Source organism: Eschrichtius robustus, chromosome 4 (assembly GCF_028021215.1).
Source record: "Eschrichtius robustus isolate mEscRob2 chromosome 4, mEscRob2.pri, whole genome shotgun sequence".
Taxonomy (NCBI): Eukaryota; Metazoa; Chordata; class Mammalia; order Artiodactyla; family Eschrichtiidae; genus Eschrichtius; species Eschrichtius robustus.
The window spans coordinates 150219920-150234597 of record NC_090827.1 but is presented as its reverse complement, the minus strand read 5'-3'; the positions used below and the strand labels follow the sequence as shown (position 1 = coordinate 150234597).

General features: G+C 64.2%; 1 protein-coding gene across 3 annotated transcripts in view; it reads left to right on the top strand.

Annotated features, from left to right (window-relative positions):
* The first annotated feature begins 366 nt into the window (after positions 1 to 366).
* DOK7 (docking protein 7) overlaps positions 367 to 14678 on the top strand; it is a 33974-nt gene continuing 19662 nt past the window's right edge. The window contains exons 1-4 of one of the 3 annotated variants that reach the window (XM_068542353.1): positions 367 to 420; positions 493 to 538; positions 10394 to 10624; positions 12659 to 12859. In XM_068542353.1, coding sequence (XP_068398454.1) covers positions 367 to 420; positions 493 to 538; positions 10394 to 10624; positions 12659 to 12859 — 532 coding nt within the window. Of the gene's footprint in view, positions 421 to 492; positions 539 to 10393; positions 10625 to 12658; positions 12860 to 14678 lie in introns of those variants that run through there. The other 2 variants (XM_068542354.1, XM_068542355.1) reach the window with 2 other exon arrangements.

Here is a 14678-nt window from a genome sequence, read left to right as displayed (position 1 = left end):
GGACGCGCGGACGCCCCCTTCCCGTCGGGCGTTTCCTTTGCTTTTGGAGGGGAGCCCGCTCCCCACCCCCCCCAACCCCCGGGGTGAGCAGTGCCGGAGCGCCAGCGGCCGAGCCCCGCAGTGTGCCTGGCTCCGGAGGGCGCTCAGGTGGCCTCAGGTGCCGCGGGGCGCATCGCCGGGGCGGGGCGCGGGCAGGGCAGGGCAGGGCCGGCTGGGCGCGCACCTCGGCCCCGCCCGCGCGCCGCCCCGCCCGCCCCGCCGGCCGGCGCAGGGCCCTCCCGGAGCTATTTTGAAAGTGACCCTGGGCTGGGCGGCCGCGGGGCGGCGGGGAGAGGCGCGGCGGGCGCGCGGGAACCATGACAGAAGATGACCGAGGCGGCGCTGGTGGAGGGCCAGGTCAAGCTGCGGGACGGCAAGAAGGTCGGGGCGCGCGGCGGGCGCGGGGCGGGCGCGGGGCGCGGGCGGCCGCTCACGCTCCCTCTGTCCCCGCAGTGGAGGAGTAGGTGGCTGGTGCTGCGCAAGCCGTCGCCGGTGGCAGGTGAGCGGGCGCGGGGCGCGGGGCGCGGGGCGCGGGGCGCGGGGCGGGCGGCGGCGGCCTCCTGCGCCCGGCCGGCCCGGAGCGCGGCCAGCTCGCCCGAAATAGCCGGCGGCGCCGGGGCCGAGGGCTGTAACCGGAGAGCGCTCCGGCCTCGCCCCGGCCTGCGCCTGCCGCGGACGCCGGGACGCGGGACCCTCCCGCGACCGCACCGGGCCCGGGAGCCGTCATCTCAGACTCCAGGCCCGGGGCGGCGACCCCCTTAGCAGAAGGGCGGGTTGAGGCTCGGAGGGGCCTGCGGGAGCCGGTGGAGGCCCGAGGGGCGAAAGGGCAGGAGCCTGTCCTGGCCCCCTCCCCCATCACGCAGCAGGGAGCATCCCGGAAAGTTCTGCCCCAGTTGGGGATTGAGTCGTGTCTTTGAATCCAAATGCGGATGGGTGTTCCGGGCAGCGCTGACCCCAGGCGGCCCTTCCACCCTCCCCAGGTGGAGCCGAGGCTGGGCCGCCAGGTGGGAACGGAGAAGAGTGAAATCTACCTTGTGTGTGGGATCCGTCCCGGGAGGAGAGGACGGCCCCCTCCCAAGCCCCTGGGCAGAGCCGGCACCCCAGCCGGGAGGAGCCAGCTGGAGCCCCGGAGCGGGGCACCTCCAGCTCAGCGGCCGGAGGCTCCGAGCTGTGCAGCTGCAGCTGTTTCCGGAGACAGGTGCCTTGGAGCCGGCCCAGGCACCCGGGGGTCTGTGTGGGATGCTGGGGGTGTGAGCGCACGCTGCCTCACACGTGCGGGCTGCCCGAGAGTCTTCCGGGACGCCTGGGGTGTCTGCCATTTCCCAGGCAGGGTGTGGAGGGCGCCCTCCCTGCGCCCCTCCCGGGTCCCCTCCTCCATCCCTTGCGCTGAGCCGGCTCTGAGAGCCTCGTGGTTGCGATAGAAGGGTCTGCTTTTGGCCGCGGACACACTCACCTCCTGCCCGGGCCTCAGCTTCCCCTCCAAGGGGGCCTGGGCTCCGTGCACCCTTCGTTCAGCCAATCAGTCTTTCATGCCCAGCCCCTGCGTCTGGAGCTGTGGGGTCCTAGTCCTGGGGAGCTCAGGGACGCCTGGTAGGGGTGGGGGAGGGTCGGAGCTGGGGAGACGGAGGCGGGGGGGCCCAGCCAGCAGGGAATGGAGGCACCGGCCAGCTGAGGGTGGCAGAGCCGAGGGGCGAAGGCCGTGCTGACCCAAGAGGCTATGGCCCGAGGCAGGGGGCTGGCTGTTGGTTGGGGGTTGCTTGCCGGGACGGTGGTGAGCCAGGGCCCGTGCGGGCCTCTGGGACAGGTGGCCCACCCGAAGAGCAGTCCCGGGGTGGGCCTTGTCCCTCTTGGTAGGGGGGGGTAGTGATTTGCAGCCCCTGGTGGTGGATTTTATGCCAGTATCCGAGAGCGCTGGTTGAGAGGTGAGCTCTGGCCGGCCCTGGAGGACACCTGTGGAGGGGGCCCTCGTGCACTGCAGGGGAGTTTGCAGTGGGTCCTCAACACCGTAGACTCTGAGTCTGTAAGTGGGCTTGTGGTCATCGGGCCTTTCCTGGGTCTTACCACGTGCAGCGGTAGAGAGCGGGGGGGGGGGGGGCGTCGGGGAAGAGCCTCCTCTGCAGGGGCGCCAGGGCTGGACCGGAGGGGAAGTCGCGGAGAAGAGAGGGAAGGCGCTCGGGCAGGACGAGGCCGGGGACTGGGGGCGGGGCGGGGATTAGGGGTGGTGGAAGGTACACGCGGCCCCTCTGGGCTGCCGTCCACTGTGAGCCCTGCATCTCACGTCCTGGTCCCCAGGGTCTCAGAACCCCCGCTGTCACTGCCGTTATCTTAGCAGCGCCCCCTTTATCCACACACTGCACGAGGGCCGCGGTCATCCTCTTACGGGTGCTTGGCCTGAGGCGGAGCTGCCAAGCTGACCCCGCTGGGTCACTGCCCCGCTCTCGCCAGCCCTCCCTCTGCCTCCTGGCCGGTGCCAGTGGCTGTGGTTCCCCGACGGGTCAGAGGCTCCGGACCCTCCTCGCTCTCCCCTCCCTGGCCCTTAGCTGATGAGCTGGCCCCTCTCTAGTGTGTTGGGGAGCCTGGCTGGGAGGGGTGCAGCCGCCTGGCCCCCCCTTATCCTGAAGACCAGCTCCCTCGGGTGGCCTTGGGTGTTGGGGGCAGGTCCTTGTACTTGCGGTCCCCACAGCTAAGACTCCCCAGATCCCGGCTGCAGCCAAGGGGGAGCCTGGGAAGGAGAGAGGAGGGGCCGCCCTGCCTTCTCGTCATGAAAACCCAGGACTCTTGTTTTTGAAAAGTATTTCCTTCCCAGGAGGGCCCACAAGGAGAGGTTAGGAGGGAATCAGGGGCTGCAGGCGGGTGGAGGGTAGGAGGGCCCCTCTCCGCTTTGTGTCTCTTCTCCTGTTTTCGCTTTTCTTAACTAGGACCACTTATTCTTCTTGCAATAAAGTTTGGTTAGTGGAAGGAAGGAAAAGCTCTGATTTTTTTTTAGTAGTTCTTCATTGGAGTATAATTGCTTCACAATGCTGGGTTAGTTTCTGTTGTATAACAAAGTGAATCAGCTACACCTATACATGTATCCCCATAGCCCCTCCCTCTTGCGTCTCCCTCCCTCCCACCCTCCCTATCCCACCCCTCTAGGTGGTCACAAAGCACCGAGCTGGTCTCCCTGTGCTATGGGGCTGCGTCCCACTAGCCATCCATTTCACATTCGGTAGTGTATATATGTACACGCCACTCTCACTTCGCCCCAGCTTCCCCCTCCCCCCACCCCCGTGTCCTCACTTAAAGAGATGAAAGGGAAAACCTCTTATTGAAAGAAGTAACAATCTTTCTAAAAGGCAGTCATACTTAAGTGGGATTGTGCTTCTTGGGGTCTCGACCTCTTTCCTGGCCAGAGAATTCATGCCTGGATCCTTTCCCTTGAGAGGAGGATGGTCTGGGCCCACCCCTGGTGACCCTGGGCAGCCCCTCTCTTCCTCCCCGGGTTGAGGCTTAGGATGGTGGGAGGGGTGTCTCTCGCGTGGCTGCCCCGTGGAGGGGGCGGCCCACCCACGGGTGAGGCACCCAGAGGGGTCCTGAGCAGCCAGGGCAGCTCCCCGGCCCTCCGCTCCGCTCCGAGGGCCCTGCTTCACCAATTCCTGTGCAAGCTGCTGGGGCTTTATTCAGCCCAGGAAAGCCACCGGGAGGGACCCTGACTCCTGGAGCTGGCAGGGCCTTTGGGGGGTCATCATAGGCACAGGGGCTGAGACTTGCTGACCCAAGGGGTCTGGCCCACAAATGATTGGGTGCTGCCTCCTGCCCCCAGCGCCTTGGCCGGCTGGGAGGTCAGCACCTGCTCCTGCCACTGAAGGTGAGGTATTAGTTCAGTACCCGCTTCCTAACCCTGCCCTCAGTCCAGGTGCTGAGTTCCTGGAGGGCAGGGTCCCTGACTCAGCGTCACCCCTCACAGGCAGCCTGGCAGGGGCTGGGACCTGCCCGGTGAGGTGCTGTGAGCCCAGCCACTCTCGGCAACATCTGGGTCCTGCAAACTTGCCCAGGAACCGGGGCCTCGGGACACCTGCCCCTTAAGCCGCCTGAGGTGTCCCCCTGTGCCCGTGCCTATCCTGTGCAGCGGCAGCTCTGCTAACTAAGGTGGGCGCATTCCGAGAGGTTGGGGGTCCCAGGTGGTGATGGTGGGGAGGGTCCCTTCTCCAGTCCCACCTTCTGGCCTTGGATCGGCCGTGTCCCCCGGGGAATGGGCGTGACTTCTCAGTCCTGGGCTGGGCAGGCACTCAAGGACAGGGTGTGGGTGGTGGCCAGCCATCCCGTCCCCATGGAGACCTCGACAAGGGGGCCAGGGCTTCCTGCAGCCCCTGGTTCCGGACCGGGAATCGGAGCACCTGGGCTCAGGTCTCGCCTCTGCTCGGACCAACTGTGTGACCTGGACGCGTCCTAGTTGGTCCCTGCGGAGGGTGGACGGGTGGTGGGCATGCACTGGGCCCGGGGCACCGTCCTCTCCCGCTGCTGCCGGCGAGGTCGGGGTAGCCTGCCTGTGGGAGCCCGTGAAGCCCCCTTGCGCCCTGCATACACAGTGAACGCGCTTCCCCCCGAATTGGATCAGGAACAGGCCTGGACCTGTGGGTCAGAGGGGGTCCCTCTGGGCTTCAGCCTGAGGCACCAGCTGGCGGGCGCTGTCAGCAGCCCCCATCCCCAGTGCTCGGCTGCCCCCAGGCCGCTGCCCAGCTGCTCTGCTGAAGGCACTGCCCAAGGTCACTGTGACCTCCGAGGGCTAAATCCAACAGCCGCTCCTCCGGCTGTGTCCCGTGGGTGGGTGTCAACCTCCGTCTCCTCTCCCGGCTCCCCCTGCCCCCCACAAGGCCCGGAGGTTTGCCTCTTCCCGGCCACCCGCCCTCCCCAGGCTCTCGGCCCCGGGCTGTAAACGCCTCTGAGTGCCCATGACTGACTCCATGGTTATTTTTACATCTTCAGACGCGTGTGTCCAGCTGCCCGCGTGCACGCCGCCTGGCGTCTGATGGGCCTCTCAGGCTCACGTGTCCGGGACAGAACCCCAACCCTGCCCCCTGCCCCCGGCCCCGCACCCCCACCCAGGTGCCCCCCTCCCCAATCCAGCATCGCCCTCCTCTTCCTTTCCCTCACCCCGTCATCCACCCACCAAGAGGTCCCACGAGTTAGCGCGGCCTCCGCAGAGGGAAGGCCCCTCCCGCTGTCACCATGGTTACTGCAGAGCCTAGCCTTGGGCCCCCTTTCCTCTGCTCGGCCTAGGCCAGCAGCTCCTCTGGCCTGGACAGCTGCAGGGGCCTGGAGCTTTGCTGTCACCCTGTGTCCCTTCGCCACACGCAGCCAGGCTGGGCCCTCTTTGCTCACAGCTCTCAGGGCCCCTGGTGTGCTGGGATGCGGCCTTGGCCTGGCTCAGCAGGCCCACCTGGCTGGAGCCCGCCTACACCTCGGACCACTCTTCCCTTCCCCTTGTGCCAGCCCTGCCCACTGGGTCCCTGCCTCTGGGCTTCTGCACTGGCTGTTCCCTCTAGCACAATGCTGTTCCCTGAGGTGCTGCCGGGCTGGCGCCTTATATCCCTTGGGAGTCCGTTGTCCCTTTGGGAGAGTCTCTGACCCCCGTGCTCAGGCCCCATGACAGCCGCTGTCATCAAGTGCCGTCCACCCCCAAATGCCATCCACCCCTGCCATCAAATGCCGTCCCCTGGACAGCTTTTCCTCAGAGTTTTCTTCTTTATCGACCTTTTTCAGCGTTTGACTGTCTCCCCTCGGGTTTCAGCTCCGCAGAAGCCGGCCTGTGTCCCCTGGGTCCCCGGGCTGCTCGTGAGCAGAGTGAACTGGGCTGAGGGCTATGGGGGAGGCCACCCCGCGGAGGGACGGGAAAGGAGGTGGGGTGGGCTCCGAGGGGCCCCACTGGGGGTCTTTCAGTGGCCCTTTGGGTGAGCAGGGCCCACTATGTGCGGAAGAGGGCAGGGGTGGGCTGACCCCAGAGGCGGGTGCGCTCCCCTGGGTTTCATGGTGGTGGGGAATGTCCCAGGGCCCAGGCCGAGGTCCCTGCTCATCCCGCTCTGTGCTTGCTGGCGTGTGGCATTCACCGAGGGCCTCTGTGTGCCAGGCTGGGGCTGTGCTGGTGCCTTGACTCTGCAGGGTGAGTGGCGTCCGTTTCTCAGATGGAAAATAGAGGCTCTAAGAGCTGAGGGACGGGTTCCCAAACGCGGATATGGGACGTGAACCGGGTCAGCTGGTCCCCACTGTGGCGCCCATGCACAGTGGTGGAGTGTGTGCAAGCCTGCAGGTGTGCGTGTGTAAGCACACGTGTGTGAGCACGCACGCACGCGTGATCAAGTGTGTGGCTGTGCTCGTGCACAGGAATGTGTGTTTGTGCGTGTGCCTCTGCGTGCACCCCCTTGGTTTAATCTTTGGCGCTTTTGTCATCGCCCCATCCGTGCCTCCTTTCACTACGACGACCGCAGTCCCCTCCACCCCTGGCCGAGAGCTGCCCCGGCAGCGAGCCGCCCAGGCCCTGCGGCGGCTTCATCTCCTGCCCCTGGAGTCCGGGCGCCCAGGGCCAGGTTGCAGCCTGGCTGTGGCCCTGCAGCTCCGCACTTCAGCTGGATGGGTGCTGCCGTGAGCGGGGTCCTCAGGCCCTCGTGGCCCGGCGTGGAGAGAAAGCGGCCACGTGAGTGGGTGGCCCGGGGCGCGGGGTGGGAAGGCCAGGGACGCTCCCTCGCCGAGTGACCAGCCTCGCTGGGCTTCTTGCGAGGGGCGCAGCCCTGGGTGCCCCCGGCTCCGCAGGAAGGGCTGGTGGTGTCCCTGCTGCCTGGGGGCACTGGCGCTGTCTCTCCCGGGCACGACCTGCTTTGTCTCAGGCCCAGACCCGAGAATTTCTGTTTCTCCGGTGCCTGGTACTGAACAGCTTTCCACTAAACAGCACTCCTCACAGAATAGGTTTTAAAAATAGGATCAATTCATGGCCCGAAGTGATGGGGAGGGAGAGGGGGTGGAGCAGCTGCCCATCAAAGGGCCCCAGCCACGCCCCTCCCAGGAGCGGTGTTGCGCCTCAGCTAATGGAGCCCACTGCGGGGGGCTGGAGGGTGCCGGGTGAGGGGGTGGACGGCAGCTGCTCCAGCCGTAACCCGGGCTGTGGCTCTGGGCCTCCACGGGGCAGAAGGTGGGAGATCATCACACAGCCGTGTCCCTCACCCTGTTCTGTTCATATGTAAAGTGAAAGCAGTGACTCCGAGGGTGTGTTAGCTTCCTGGGGCTGCAGTAGTGAATTGCCACTAACTGGGGGGCCTAAAACAACGGAAGTGTGCCCTCTCACAGTCCTGGAGGCTGGAGGTCCAAAATCCAGCAGTGTTCTCCTGCTGAAGGCGCGGGGGACCATCCTGCCCGCCTCCTCCGGCTCCGGGCCGCTCCAGGCCTCCTGGGCTTGTGGGCGCATCACTCTGTGACTTGTCTTCTCGTGGCCTCTCTTCTGTGCATCTGTGTTTCCTTTTTTGTCTCTTATAAAGACACTCATCTTTGTTTTTTTTTAATGAATTTATTTATTTATTTTTGGCTGTGTCAGGTCTTCGTTGCTGCGTGCGGGCTTCTCTCTAGGTGCGGCGAGCGGGGGCTACTCTTTGTTGCGGTGCGCGGGCTTCTCGTTGCGGTGGCTTCTCTTGTTGCGGAGCACGGGCTCTAGGTGTGCGGGCTTCAGTAGTTGTGGCGCGTGGGCTCAGTAGTTGTGGGTCGTGGGCCCTAGAGTGCAGGCTCAGTAGTTGTGGCGCATGGGCTTAGTTGCTCCGCGGCATGTGGGATCCCCCCGAACCAGGGCTCAAACCCATGTCCTCTGCATTGGCAGGCGGATTCTTAACCACTGCGCCACCAGGGAAGTCCCAAGACACTCGTCTTTAGATTTAGGGCCACGTGGATAATCCTGGGTGACTCATTTTGAGATCCTTACCTTGTTCACATCTGCAAAGACCCTTTCTCCAAATAAGGTCATGTTTGCAGATTTGGGGGGGTCAGGACATGGACATGTCTTTTGGGGGGCCCCCATTCAGCCCGCTGCAGATGGGCGAGGGTACGCGTTGATTCTCAGATCTCTGTAAGGAGTAGGATGTGAGCTGCATTTCAGATAGAGCCAGGATCCAGAAAGATTAGACCGGCCCAGGGAAAAGGGTCTCGGGGACACATGTTGGCTCTTGCATGTAGGTCCCCAAACCAGCCTTGCAAGTGCAGGCGTCCAGGGTGGCAAGACCTGCTTGGCAACAGGAGGCATCTGAGGAGTGTGAGAAGCTATGGGGCGACACAGGGGCTCGTAGCAAACTAGACTCTAGACCACGAGTCGGCAAACCAGGGCCCTGAGCCGAAGCCGGCCCGCTGCTTGTTTCTGTTATAAAGTTTTATTGGAACACAGCCATTCACTTACGTGTGGTCTGTGGCTACTTTCGCAGTTCAGTAGTTGTGACAGAGGCTGCGTGGTCCACGTAGCCGAAAACAGTTACTGTCTGACTCTTCACAGAAAGGGTTATGGACCTTGCTCTTGGCTATGTCACTGGGAGCGTAACTCCTAGAGCAAAGGGGTGACAGTCTGGCCCTGCCTTGCTGTTAAGGCCACAACTAAAGCGAATGGTCTTTCCTGTGACAGAGGCCCTCACCCTCATGTGTGCCAGGTGATGGGGCTGTCACTTCTCCAGCAGAAGAGGGCCTGCCTTCAAGAGCTCACCTTCCAGGGCGGGGAGACAGGAAATAGACAGGGGGCAGACAGCTACCTAGAAAAGCCACCGAGAGATGCCGGCCTTCCCTGGGGAGAGGAGTGGCAGGAGGCGGTCGGCGTGTCTGGGGGTGGAGCAGCCCGTGTGGCTGGCAGGGCGGTCCTCACGCCCGTGGTCCCTTCCCTAGCTGCCTCGGTGGCTTCCCTTTGTCCACACACATTTTTACTGGGAGTCCTTCTGTGCTCACCGCCTCCCCAGGCTTTTACCTCTTGGGCCTCTGGTGACACATCAGGGAACGCTTCCATAACAACCCATGCCCTTCATGCCACGTGTGTGACTAATTTCTCTCCGGGCTGGGCCACGAGTTTCCTAAGGGAGCCATGCTCGGGAGAGAACACGCTGGAACCCTTGGGTGGGCAGATGGGTTTTTGTGGGTTCTGGGGTTTTGTTTGTTTCCCTCAAAATGAGAACATCTTTGCTTTTTTCTGACATAAGCATTTCAAACACTACAAACAGGGTCTCAGGTAGGAAGTGAAGCTCCCCACCACAATCCCCGGATTTTGTAAATACAGGCGTGTCTGAGCCCAGTCACCCAGGCTGGTCTGTGTACTGCCTGGGGCTGCTTCCACGCCCGACGGCCGAGGTGGGTGGCCGGGACAGACTGTCCGCCCTCTGCCTTCATAAGGAAGGGGCTGTGACTGTGGTTTGATGGCAAACAGGCAGGAGGCACCACCCTTGTTCTCCGTCTGGTGGCAAAGATGAGTCTTGAGCCAAGCTCGTTGGGATCTGGTTGTCACTTGGGTCTGTGGGGCTGCTTTTCCAGGCTTCGGGGGTTGGGCGGGGGGAAGCAGTTCATCGCTCCATCCCGCGACGTCCTCCTGCGCCCGCCCCTCCGTCCCCTCCTGCCGGGCGAGGGGGCTTGATCGTGGAGAGCTCCGGTGCGGGGCTCAGGGCTGTCTGACACTTCAGTGTTTAGGTGTTTACATTAGGCCCCGGACTCCTCACCCTCATCAGAGACCGGGTGGCGGCCAGGGTGGGCGTACTTAGGAGGGACGCTTGTCCTCTGATCTCGGGCGGTTCGCCAGGGCCACACAGGCAGCCAGGAGCGGCGGGGATACCAGCGCAGCGATTAGGGTGTTGAGGGAAATGGGAACTTGAGACAGACTCAGGCACATCCCCTGCAGGGTCTCGGGGGTGGCTCGTGTTGGGTCTGGCAGAGGGACCCCAGCGCTGGAGTCCGGGTCACACCCTGGAAACGGAGAAATCCAGGAGGTGAAGTGGGTCTGGGTGTGGCAGGATGCCACCCTTGCAGGGCCGAGGCGGGAGGCCTGAGTCCCCGGGCAGGCTCTGTGCTGTCCTGCCAGCAGCCTGAGTGTGGCCCCTGTGGCCCCAGGGTCTGGGGCAGGGTGGAGGCCCTGGCTGGGGGCCAGGGTCAGGTGGGCGGGCCAGCCAGGGAGTGTTCTGAGCCCGCTTCCGCTGTGTGGCCCGGGACCCTGCGGGTGGGGTCACCCTCTTGCACACGAGGAGGTGGAGGTGCAGGGTGGCCGGGGAATTGCCCGGGGCCGTGCCTGGGGCCCAGGCTCTTGGCGAGGGGATGCCGGGGACCCGGGCGGTAGCTGCACTGGGCCGGCATGCCTGACGGCCCCCCGCGCCCTCCGCAGACTGCCTGCTGATGCTGGCCTACAAGGACAGGGCAGAGCGAGCCAGAGGGATGCGGGAGCGCAGCAGCCTCGCGCTGGAGGACATCTGCGGCCTGGAGCCCGGCCTGCCCTACGAGGGCCTGGCCCACACGCTGGCCATCGTCTGCCTGTCGCAGGCCATCATGCTGGGCTTCGACAGCCGGGAGGCCATGTGCGCCTGGGACGCCCGGATCCGCCACGCGCTGGGTGAGGGTGAGTGACACCGGTGCAGGGCTCCGAGGGCCCGGCCTCTGTCCTGAAGTGTCCCGCGGGCCTCACCGATGGGCTGCAGAGGCCGGGACGCGGCTCCAGGCCACGGAGCTCAGTGCTTGCTGAGCGCCCTCCGCTCGGCCGCAATTGGGGCGGGGGGCTGGGGGGCTGGCCCCTCCTGAGCTCCCTAACTTGACCCCTTCATCTGAACTAGAGCTTTTAGCCCCAGCGGGCGGCTGGCTGCCTGAGCCCAGAGCCGGGGCAGGAGGGGCGGTGCGGTGTCGGGAGTGCCGTCCCCCGCGTGTCCCTCTAGGGGAGTAGCGGGGTGCGGGGAGTGTGCTTGGGAGATGGGGAGGACCCAGCCCACCTCTCAGCCCCGCTGCCCACCCGGCTGTGTGAGCAGAGGCGGGCGGGCCCCCAGCTGAGCCGTCAGAACCCATGATATTTTTTTAAAAATTAAAAAAAATTGCAGTATAGTTAATTTACAATGTTGTGTTAGTTTCAGGTGTCCGGCAAAGTGGTTCAGTTACACACATATATGTATATTCTTTTCCATATTCTTTTCCATTATAATTTATTACAGATAATGAGTATAGTTCTCTGTGCTATACAGTAGGTCCTTGTTGTTTACCCATTCTGTATATAGTAGTGTGTATATTTTAATCCCCACGTCCTAATTTATCTCGAAACCCGTGATATTTTAACACCGTATTTTGAAAATTCAAAATTAAAGCCAAAAGCCCGTGACGAACAAAGCGTCAGAATTTAGAGTGAAGTCGGGCTCAGAGCCACGCTCAGACATTCCCGTCCTCAGCTGCCCCAGCGCCACAGCCAGCCTGGTCTCGATTTACGCATTTGCTGCTTCGCTCACCGTGGGCTCTTTGCATTAATTTTTGTTGTTTAAATAATCATTAAAATGTCAGTGATCTTGGCCACTGTTTTGTGCCCAGGTAAGGCCCTTGCTCACCTCACCCCAGCCCAGCCCGGCTAGGGGGCTGCGGCCCCTCCCACCTCCGGGCGCCCCCTGAGCGGTCCCCTAGTCTGGGGACGTGTGGACGGCTCAGTGAGGGGATGCGGTGGCAGAAGGGAAGAGCCGCGCCTTTCCAGAAAGTTCTGCGGTTGGGGGTTCCCGCCAGTTCAGCCTGGCTCAGGGCACGGCTCCTCTTCTGCCACGGGGCAGGCAGGGCCCTTGCACAGAGGCAGCTGGCACCCTGTCTCGGCACCTTGACAGAAATCACCAGGACACTGACGGGGTCGCTGACCCCCAGCCTCCTTGGGCAGGGCACGGCAGGCCCTCAGCGCTTCCTTGCCTAGGAGACCCTCGACGCCCCACTGCAGGGGCTTGGGTGGGGCTCAGGGAGGAGGAGGTGGAGCTGGGACTGGGCCCCTCTGGGTTGGAGATGAGGCTGGTGGGCACGGGCGGGTAGGCCGCCGTCCACTCCTGGGCCCGGCTACTCCGGGGTGCACCCTCTTCCGAGGTGGGAGCCATCTGGGGAGGGAAGACCGTCCTCCTGAGGGGCTTCGGGGGCAAAGCGCCGAGCTGAGGTAGTGGATGAGATCTCGGGGAGCAAGTTGTCCTGCTCGGCGCCAGGGAGAACCCCTAACTGGAGAGGGAAGGGGGTCCACGGTTTCCCGAGTGTCCCTGCGGTCAGGCTGGGCTGTGAGGCAGACCTTAGACTCTCCACGGACCAACGGGAGGCTGGGCCTCCTGGGCCTCCGTTTCCCCATCTTTGAAATGGGACCACAGCAGCTACCCTTGGCGGGGGTGCTCAGAGGAGGTGCTGTGAACAGGAGTCCTGAGGCCGCGGACCTACCAGGAGTCGCATGTGAGCTTTTACTGGAGCTCGCCGGGGCCAAGTTAGGGTGGGGAGGGGGCCCCCTGAGGATGGGAGAGGTGAGTGTAGCCACCTCGGGGCTGGACGCTGCGCTGGGAGGCGGGGCGGGGCAGACCTGCCCTCTGAGCCGACCCTGGGATGCTGTGCGCCCCTCCCCCGCCTCTGCCCCAGCGACGCCCTCTCACCCCTGCCCCGCCCTCAGTGCACAGGTTCCACGTGACCGTGGCTCCCGGCACCAAGCTGGAGAGCGGACCCGCCACCCTGCACCTCTGCAATGACATCCTCGTCGTGGCCAGGGACGTCCCTCCGGCCGTCACGGGGCAGTGGAAGCTGTCGGACCTCCGGCGCTATGGGGCTGTGCCCAGCGGGTTCATCTTTGAAGGAGGGACCAGGTGTGGGTACTGTAAGTATGTGGGCCGTGGGGACCCTGGGCCGCGGGCAGCCCCAGACCTCCCGGCTTCCCGGCCCGACTGTGGTTCAGAGCCGACCCTCCTGCTTGCAGCTGGACTCTCGGGGACACGGCAGGGTTATGTCTTTTAACGTCGAGCCCAGACCCTCAGCTGTCTCTGTTCTTGCTGTTGGAGGGTGGGTGCTTGGAGGCTGAGAGGAGGGCCCTCCCGCAGGAAGCCCCTGCAGGGGTCACCCGGAGGCAGCTCATGGGCCTACGTCCCAGGTCACAGAGCGTCAGAGCAGCTCAGGTTGGCTTTAAAAAAGAAAAGGGGAAGAAGAAGAATAGATGCATTTATTGAGGATGTGCTGAGAAACTCCATAGTGGACCCGCCAGCTCCCTCGGCCCTCCCAGGCCGGACGTCACAGGTGGGGGCCGAATGCGAGGGCGCAGCGGTGAGGCAGGGGTCCCCAGGGCCGAGGTGGTGTCCGAGCTCCAGGGAGCTGGCCTCCAGGCCGGGAGGGGCGTGGTGGGAGTGGGGGATGTTCCAGTGCCCCCAGCCTGCTGTTCTCCGAGTTGGGGGCCGCTGTGGACCTGCTGTCACCGCGGGGAGCGAGAAGTCCCTTCCCTCCTCTCCAGAGGGGCCGAGCCTATCTGCGTGGCCTCCCCGGGCTCGCGGCCGGCCGAGTGCCTCCTGCTGAGCAGCTGGGCGGCCTCGAGGGCCACGGTCAGTGTGCTGGGCTGTGGGCTGTGCATCCCCACCTCCGTTCAGCCGGGACCCTGGTCAGGGGGATCATCGGCCCCTCCCTCGTGTGCCGGGTGGATGGAGGCTCTAAGCCGGGGGCGACCTCTCTCCACCTCCCCACCGCCGTAAAGGGGCATTAACCGCCCCCTTCTCTACCACCTGCAGCCTCATGAGAGGACGAAGATGGCAGGGGCCTACTGCAGGGTCTGGCACACTCTCGGTATGGCCAGGATGGGGGTCCACCTGGCTCTGGGGCCCCGGTCATGCCTGGATTTCTCTGGACAGAGGACACGGTTGTGCTGCGTGCTGGGCATCTGGCCCCTTCATTCCGCAGGGGGTGTGTGAGGTGGGACAGGCTGATCCGGCCCAGCCGGGCAGCCCGCAGGGCCCTGCCTTTGAGGGGACAAGATGTGAGCTTCAAAGGCGCTTAGCAAACAGGTGAACAAGCAGGTGAGGGCCAAGTTCCTGCTCAAGGCAGCAAGGTGTCTATAGCCACTGAATTGTATGATGCTCCCTGGTCCTGGGCTTGGGGGAGGTTAAAAGCTTGGAGAGCAAAGAGAGGCAGGGAGGGGGGATGTAGCGGAGGCGTAGGTGGGCCTCTGGGGCGGGCAGTTTGGCGCAGTGGCCCTGGAGCTGGTGGGGTGGCCGCAGCCAGCGTCCAAAGGGCCTTGACTGCAGCTGGGCCTGTGCATTTCCCACCTGGAGTTCTTGAGCAGGAACGAGGGGTGAGCACAGCTGTTGGCCTGCCTGCCTGGGCTGTTGTGGAAGGGCGCACGGGACATTGGCCAGAGTCCTTTCTGCTGGACAAGCCCTGGGCCACCTCGTCTTTGGTACATTAGAGGTGACAGCAGCAGGTGGTGCAGGGGACCCTGGCCCAGCTTTGTTTCCCTCCCTTGCGTGGCTGGCCGGGAGCCGCAGGTCACAGTGTACTTGGCACGTGGCGGCCCTTCCCTTCCGAGATCTCCTCCACGTGGGGCCCTGGAGCTGCTGGGGGCACCCCGGGCAGGGTGGGGGGAGCGACCAGCGTCCTGGCTGGAACTGTGGAATCCCTGAGCGCTGAGGCTCAGACAGGTTGACTTGTGACTGGGG